Raw genomic sequence first — 8,529 nt, 5'->3', positions numbered from 1 at the left:
AAAAAAAAAAAAAGTACCCTAGCTCATAGTACATTATCAACACATGGTTAATGGTATTAACATCTAGTTTCAAGTCAATAAAGGTGTATCAGCTTATGACCCCAAATTCCCTTACCTTGGGTTTGAGTCTCGTTTAGAAACAGCTTCAGCTTCCTGCCACGAAGACCGAACACCTTCGCTGCTTCATATAAAAGACCCTGGTGGGTAAGTCCATTCTGCCCCAGAGGGTTTTCCAGCAGGAGAGTGCCCACTGTGCCCACTAAGCACTCTACAGGAGAAAGCAGAAGCTGGGTCAATTCCTGAGCACTCATCCTCTCACAGAGACCCTAACTGAATGAAGACAGCTCCCAGGCTGTGGGGGCAGCTTCGAAGGCCACCCCTGGACATAGGAACAGGGGTTTATCAGCTGCAGGTATAGTGTACAAAAGGCTTCAAACAATTCTCAGATGTTCTGAGAAGCTGACAGAGTGGAAAAAGAAACACTTGTATAAAGGTAGCAGTTTGGGAAACAAGTACTCAGTACACATGGCCGGGGAGATGGCTCAGCAGAATAAGTGCTTGCCTGGCAAGCGCAAGGGGCTGAGTTCAATCCGCGGTTCCGCCCAAAAAATTAAAATAAACATAAAAAAAAAAGTTTAAAAAAATATTCAGTACACAGTCGGTGAGGAAACCAAGGTATTCAAAAGGTATTCAATGAGGAACCTGAACTATCAGAAAAAAAAGTATCAGTCTAGGTGCCATTAAGGCATGAAGGTAAACAAGTTTTTAAAACATGTTTCAAGAAAAATGAGGTAAAAGTACAAAATGAAATGTTCTGATAAATAATGGTTGAACTGTACATATATTGTACTTTTTAAAAATGTATTTGGTTGTTACAGTGTCTCACTACGTAGCTCAGACTTGTAGTGATCTTCCTGTTTTCAGCCCTGGGATCACTGTGCCACCATGCCCATACTGTGGCAGGCTCAGCTTGCCCTAGGGGAAGGGCTGGTGTGGCATGTGGTGCTAGGGATAGAACCCGAAGTCCCTGCCCTTGCCTAAGCAGGTGCTTTAGTCTGCTGCGCTATCTTGTTGGCTCCCATATTTTGTACTTTTTACTTAAGAATATTTCGTTTCTTGACTATGCCATATGAATGAGGTTCTCCTACATAACACATTAAAAAAAAAAAAAAGCCAGTGGTACTCAGGCAAGCAGTGAGAGTCCACACTGAGTCACAGAGCTGAAGCTGATGTGAAGAAATCTCCATCAGATCATACACTGAAGGGACCAACACTCATAGCACCCAACACCTCACACACTGGGGGAGGGGCGCACATACCTTGAGGCTCTGTGTTGAGGAGCTGCAGGTTTATGTACTGACAGAGGAGAGGACTGGGACTCTTGGCCGGAGAGGGGGCTGGTCCTGCAGTCACACAGAGGGTTCTTCCACTGAGACTCAGCAAATCTGTTTGGTTTTGTATTTCTAAAAATAAAAATTCTAAAGTCATTCTCTTTTTCTCACTTCATGATTAAACTAGCATATCTTTTTTTTTTTTTTTTTTTTCAGCACAGGATCTACACGGTCTCACTACAGATTAGAATTGTAGTGATCCTCCTGTTTTCAGCCTCCCAAGTGCTGGGATTATAGGCACATGCCACCACGCCCAGTCTCAGGTGCCAATTCAGTGTGACCCAGGGGTGGGACCAGCACAACATATGGTGCCAGGGATTAAACCTTGGTGTCTGCACCTGCCTATGCTGGTGCTTTAGTCTGCTGAACTATGTGGCTGGCCTGTTTTAAAAAAATTATTTATTATTATTTTTTCTATATTTTAGGGAAGGGTCTACAGGGTGTCAGGGTCTCACTATTAGATTGGACTTGTAGTGATTCTCCTGTTTACAGCCTTCCAAGAGCTGGGATTACAGGTGCACACCACCACAGCCACCACACCTAGTCTCAACTGCCATTTCAGCACACCCTGGGGGCAGGCCCCGGGGTGCTGAGCTATTTGGCCAGCCCTTTTTTTTTTTTTCCTAATAGTAATGTTTTACACTTAATTTGTCAAAGCATGCTACCACGTATTAATGAAATTCACACAGTAGCATACATCTTGTTTGCTTCTGATGTTAGGCACTGATCTACAAGGCTTTGCGCATGCTAAGCACTCATGCTACTTCTGAGCTATACCACCCCTTGTCCTGCAACAGCCAGGTATGTTATTCGTGTAAATGGCATAACACAGTATCCCTAACTCAAAAGATAAAGCATTTCCCCCATTAATATTTTCTCTAGGGGGCCGGGGAGATGGCTCAGTGGAATAGGCACTTCCCTGGCAAGCACAGGGGTCTGAGTTCGATCCCTGGTTCTGAAAAAAAAAAAAAAAAAAAAAAAAATCTCTATATAGTCTGGTTCCTCTTAAAAAGTTTTCCCTATATCAACTTCTTAAACTTCCCCATATAACCATTATTTAAAACAATAAATATAGCTGCCAAAAAAGTTTTTAATTCTTTAAATTCCATATTTCATTGCCTAGATGTCGAAGACTCAGACACTGTATTTAATAAAATTAAAAGTCAACAGGTCCCTGGCAAGCACAAGGGCTTGAGTTCAATCCCCGATTCCACCTAAAAAAAAAAAAGTCAACAGGTCTCTGAATCCAGGGCTAACAGGTAATACAGGTAGTCAGAGCCTTTGTTTGACACCCATTAAGTCCAGGGTTCTCAGCCACATGAGTCAGGAGGCAGAGACGCTGCAGGCAGGCTCTGCTGAGATGACAAACAGAATTGAGAAAAACACCAAGGTTCTGCAGGTATCAGACAAGGACCTTCAGCTGCCGAAGGGCACAGCCAGTCTCTTACTTCCCACATACCTGTTTCACCATGAAACACAGCCAGCTCTGTATTTTTAACACCAAAAATGCTAGTAACAACACTCTTTAGTTTCAGAAGGTCCAACCGGTTATCACCTTTCGGATTTTCCAGAAGTAATACTCCACCTAAAAAGCCATAGAAATAAATCTCATTAAGAAATGGAAAAGCTAAAAAAAAAAAAAAAAAGAAGAAATGTAAAAGCCGTGTTTTGCTTATATCTGGTGCCACCACTGCAGCCATCCTCTAACACCAGTGCTACCTCTCGGTGTCAAGCTCCAGGGGCAGAAGAGGGCGAGTCCAGCGGCTGCTATACTGTGGTTCCTATAAAGAGGACTGCTTGCAAATCCACCTGGGGTACAGGACCCAGAGAAAACTTCTAGTAAGTGCACAATCAGGGGGGGAAAAAAAGTGCACAATCCCATTGTTACAGGTTGGGATTGTGGGATTTTGTGAAATTAGGGGTTATCAGAAGTTCAGTGAACTACTGATTCACAAACTCCCTCTCCAGTGTCTGCTGTCAGAAATAAGTCAGGTCTTCCAAACAGATCTGTGCTTTTGAGAGCTCGGCTCCTGGTGTTCTTCAGGAGACAAGCGAGACCTATCAAGTTGGGTGCTAGAAGACACCAACCTCTGTGCTGTTCACACCAAATGTGTAAAAAAGATGCCAAAAGACATCCAGGTGCATATATGAAAATGCACTTCAGAGTTCGATATGATGGCTAACATTTCATGCTCAAACATTTCATGGTCAAAATTTTTTCCCCCTCTTTCCTGTTATTGGTGTTTCTGAATGTTAAATACTTTTCTCCCCATGGGGTCAAAAGGTACCTAAGTACATGCCTGTGAGTGGACAGAAACCAGATATTGGCAGCTTTTCCACTTGCATTTGTGTGTGAATTTTTTATTTTTTATTTTTTTTTGGCGGAACTGGGGTGTGAACTCAGCCTTGCGCTTGCCAGAGAAGTGCTTATTCTATTGAGCCATCTTCCCGGCCCATTTGCTTACTTTCATTCTTTCCATAAGATCTTTTTAACTTTGATGAAGTTCAACTTGTCAATTTTCTCCTTTTTCTTGGTGTCAAATCTTTGTAACTTTATGCCTAAATAAAAAATCTTAAGATATTCCCACAAATAAAAGTAGGCTACCTACCTGGGTAATTTATCTGCTACAAACCTAGTTTTTTAAATGTTTAGTACAGGATCTACAGGGTCTCACTACACAGATTGGACTCATAGTGATCCTCCTGTTTCTCAGTCTCCCAAGTGCTGGGATTACAGGTGTGCACTACCACGCCCAGTCTCAATTGCTGTCTCAGCACTTCGCAGGGGCGGGACTGGAATGGCAGGCCAGGGATAGAAACCTTGGCCCCTGCATCTGCCAAAACAGGTCCGCTGAGCTATCTGGCCAGCCCTATAAACCTAGTTTTAATCCCATTCTTCTAGAAAACCTTTTTTTTTTTTCCCCCGGAAGAACTGGGGATTGAACTCAGGCCCTTGTGCTTGCTAGGCAAATGCTTATTCTACTGAGCTATCTCCCCAGCCCCATCTTCTATAAAACTTGAGTTTAACATTTTAATATTTCACATATGATCAGCATTTTAGAATGTCTTTACATTTACATATGCATGAGTTACAAATGTATCACACTTCTGCAGTTAGTTTGTATAAGAGATCTGCCTCATTGGCTTTACAGACAGTATAAATTAAGTGTTCTCTCAGAATATAGAAGCTAGTCTCTGGTAAATAAAATCGTCAGTGTAATAAATGGATACGGTCTCAAAAGTAAGCATTACATATAATGAACACAAAACCTTTCCATTCCACCTGGGTTTGTTAGCCAAGCCAGTGAGCATCATCTCAATGGTGTACTGAAGATGACAGAAGTGTGAGCTCAAGTGCAGAGCACTGTGCAAGTGAAGTGCAGTATCCATTGTGTCCCGTGTACTGAGCCCAGTAGTGAAACAAAAGCACTCATTATTTAACCTCTGAAACATGGATGAGGGGCTGGGGAAATAGCTCAGTAGAATAAGTGCTTGCCTAGCCAGTGCAAGGGCCTGAGTTCAATCCCCAGTTCCGCAAAGAAAAAAAAAGAAACATTGATGGACAAAGTAAGTCTGTCCACTTTTGGCTTATTACACAAGAAATATTTGGGGATGTTAGCAAACGTCCTCAATCATCATCCTGAAGGCTGTTTCTAATTGGCAGAGAATATGGACAGATCGTACTTTTTTTTTTTTTGCAAACAGGGAACTTTAGTATAAATAAGAAGTTCTGGGCGACAAGGAGAGTCCTGGGAACTTCCATAACAACACTCTTTAAAAGCAAGGGGTGGGACCAAGTACGGGCTGGGAGGGGACCACTCCTGCTCTGCCTTCTTACCCCAAGAGTGTGCTGCGGAGCTGGGGCTCTGGTGGCTGGGAGCTTTTCCCCAGAAATGACCAGTCACATGCTGGGGACAGGGATGTGGGTTAACACAGTACTTGGCAATGGGTGGGGACAGGGCTGAGGCCACTTGGGCTGCTACATCCCCCATGTCTGGGCCAGTTTGGGGACCCCCAATATTTGTGCAGGGCGGGGGACCGAACAGTTCTTCCTTTGTGGTTAGTCTTGTTAATACGTTGATCCATGAGGTCAGCAGGGAGGGTTATGGCTAGGAGGCTGGGAGCATGGGGCAGAGGACCCCAACATCCACAGCTTCACACCACTGTGCCACCTGGGGAGTTGCCTGGCTGGGAGGAGATGCCCTCTACCACTGAACTGCTGGGTGACCTGGGCCAACTTCCTGGCCCTGCCTGGGCCTCCGTCTCCTCATCTGTGAATGCCTTGCCGGGCTGGGCCCAGATGCAGTTGAGGCCCTCCCGGAGGCAGTGACGATGCAGTCCTCCAGGAACAGCAGCACCATCACTCCTGGGTGATCTTCTTGCACACCAGGGGCTCCAGCAGTGGCACCTCGTGGATGCGCGGGCACAGTGCGGTGCCCAGCACCTTGGCAGGGTCCAGGGAGCTGCGGGGGACGGGTCCACTGGGCTTGTCGCTACCACTGCCCCCACTGCCACCTCAGCTGATGTTGCCCAGGCTGTGGTAGCACTTGTGCTCCTTCTCAGTCCCCCAGTCCCTCCGCTCTTGCAGTGTAAGTGTGGTGAAGTGGCTGATGCTGAATGGTGTGCCCAGCTCTGCAGAAGCACCTGGGCCGCCAGCCTTGTCACCGCCTGCTAGGTGTAGGAGGCTGTTAGAGCGGGGAAAGGGGACCTGGGCCAGGCTCCAGACCCCTGCAGCTGCCAGTGTGGCACTTGGTGTGCCAGGAAGAGTGCATGTGCGTGTGAGGGGAGGGTGTGGGGACAGCACGTTTTTAGTGAGGTCCCACAGGCAGAACTGCGTGTCCTGACCAGCCAAACCAAATTGGTAGGTGATTGAGCCAGCCTTGGGCAACTGGGGGAGGGAGGTGCCCCTGCCTGCACCAGCAGCCTCAAGCTCCTCACCACTCCCATCCCCATCACGACTACCTGCTGTTGCCTTCTCTGCCCACGTGGTATAGGGGTGAAAAGCCACGGCATTGACCCAGGACTTGTGGCTATGTTCTCGGGCCACCATGCGGCCTTCAGTGAAGGACCACACGGTGACCAGGTCATTTTCGCCTCCTGTCACCACAAAGCGGCCGTCAGGGCTCCAGCACACACAGAGAAGACCCCCAAAGTAGCTCTTCATGAGCCCCCGCAGGAGCATAGAGTCGAAGTGGAAGACATGCAGGCAGCTGTCCTGGCTGACACAGGCCAAGAGGTGGCCATCAGGTGGGAAAGCAAACTTGTTGAGGGGCCCTTCAACTACCACGTGCTTGGCCACGTACACAGCAAAGCCCTCACCCTGCTTCAGCAGGCTGTACTGGGGCGGGGCTGAGGCACAGGGGTGGCTGACCTTGTACAGGTATAGGTGGCCACTGGCGTGGGAAGCCAAGAACAGGCTCTTGGACTTAGGCAGCCACTTCAGATATGTCACCTTCGTCTTGTCAGCCAGCTGCTCCTCATTGAATAACTTGCTGCTATCCTTCTTGATGAGGTCCAGGTACTGCACCTGCTCGGCAGAGAAGCCCACCAGCAGGAAGATGGTCTCCGTGGCAGCAGTGAACTGGTTGAAGTCGTGGCACTAGGCTGGCTGCCCTTGTAGATCCGCTTGTCAATTGGCTTGCTGAGGTCAATGGACTGTCGGCTCCCGCGGTGGCAACAGCCCGGGTACAAATAAAGCTCGAGGCCCAAGCTGAAGCCAACGCGGTCTCCTCCTGAGCCCAGCCCCAGGGGCATGGCGGGCGGCTCCCCAGCCCAGCACCTTCTGGCTCCCCGAGCTGCATGAGGCTGAGGCGCACTGACTGCAGCGCAGGCCAGGGCCTGGGGCGGCGCTTGGGGACCGGGGCAGGACCTGAAGCAGCTTGCAGAAGGCTACGCGGTTGCAGAACTGCGACTTGATTTCCCTGCAACACCCCCCCCCCGCCATCCCCCAACCCCCCACCCCCGTGGCGCCAGGCTGAGACACCCTGGTGCCACCTGGCACCATCTGGGGGGACCCCAGGCCTCCTGCTTGTACTTTTCTTTTAGCATTTGAAAACTTGTCTGTTTACTTTGTAGTTTCTGATGAGAAATCCAATATCCTATGAATTGTTCAACTTAGATTTTTTTTTAACTGTTTTTAAGGTATTTTCTTAGTTTTTATTTTCTAAAAGTTTGACTTTAATGTGTTCTCAAGCGAGTTTTGGTTTATCTGGTTTGGCTTTCACTTAGTAGACTCCTCTGGCTGCTGTTAAAAAATAACCACAGGGCTGGTGAGATGGCTCAGTGGTCTAAAGCACCTACTTAGAACAAGCTAAGCTGAGCAAAGCACAGGGACCACGGTTCAATCCCCAGCACCACATGCCAGCCAGCCCTGCCCCCTGGTGGGCTGAGCTGGCCACACACACACAAAATAAATAAATAAATAAATAAATAAATATTTAAAAAAAAAATAACCATAGACTATGTAGTTTATAAACAGATTTTTTTTTGAGAGAGGGTCTCACTATGCAGTGTGGGTGGGCCCTGTGTCTACTTTTATAGCCCCCAGGCTGATCTCGAACTCACAGTGATCCTCCTGTCTCAACTTCCTGAGTGCTAGGATTACAGGCATGTGCTACCAGGGGTCAAACTCTGGACCCTGTGCTTGCTGGGCAGGTGCTTAGATCACCGACCTATCTTCCCAGTTTAGCACTCAGCTTACTTAATCTGTAGGACATATGTTCTGAAAACTTCAGGAGGATTTTGCCATTATTACCTTGAGTACCTTTCCAATATCCTCTTCTTCCAACTCCAGTGGCAAAAATGTTAATTTTTTTGATAATTGATCCACAGACCCTTAATATTCCTATTTCCAACTCTGCTGTTCAGAATGGGTAATTTGTATCTCCTGGCTCAGATTCTTTTCTCTTCTCTTTTGCTGCTCAACTCATCCATAGAATTTTAAAAATTTTAGTCACATTTTTTAGCTACAAAATTGGCTGAGGGCTGGTGAGACTGCTTCATGGTCTAAGTGACAGCCTGGCAAGCTCAAGGGACCTGAGTTTGATCCCTGGTACTACATTCTGTGCCAGCCCCAAAACCAGCATGGTGGTGCACACCTGTAATCCCAGTACTGGGGAGGCTGAGACAGGAGGATCAC

At 47.3% G+C, this 8,529-nt stretch overlaps 1 protein-coding gene and 1 pseudogene across 1 annotated transcript in view; both read right to left on the bottom strand.

The window, feature by feature from the left end:
- Iars (isoleucyl-tRNA synthetase) overlaps positions 1-8,529 on the bottom strand; it is a 76,963-nt gene that overhangs the window by 1,628 nt on the left and 66,806 nt on the right. Inside the window, exons 31-33 of the mRNA XM_004638672.2 lie at positions 2,851-2,976; positions 1,320-1,463; positions 116-268 (exon numbers count right to left, since the gene is read on the bottom strand). Of these exons, the coding sequence (XP_004638729.1) occupies positions 116-268; positions 1,320-1,463; positions 2,851-2,976 (423 nt within the window). The remainder of the gene's footprint in view (positions 1-115; positions 269-1,319; positions 1,464-2,850; positions 2,977-8,529) is intronic.
- The window catches only part of LOC105743122, a 5,230-nt pseudogene continuing 2,149 nt past the window's right edge, over positions 5,449-8,529 (bottom strand).

Source organism: Octodon degus, unplaced genomic scaffold (genome assembly GCF_000260255.1).
Source record: "Octodon degus isolate 3935 unplaced genomic scaffold, OctDeg1.0 scaffold00100, whole genome shotgun sequence".
In the NCBI taxonomy this organism is placed as follows: domain Eukaryota; kingdom Metazoa; phylum Chordata; class Mammalia; order Rodentia; family Octodontidae; genus Octodon; species Octodon degus.
Note: the sequence above shows the minus strand (reverse complement) of the source record. Positions and strands in the feature narration are given on the sequence as shown.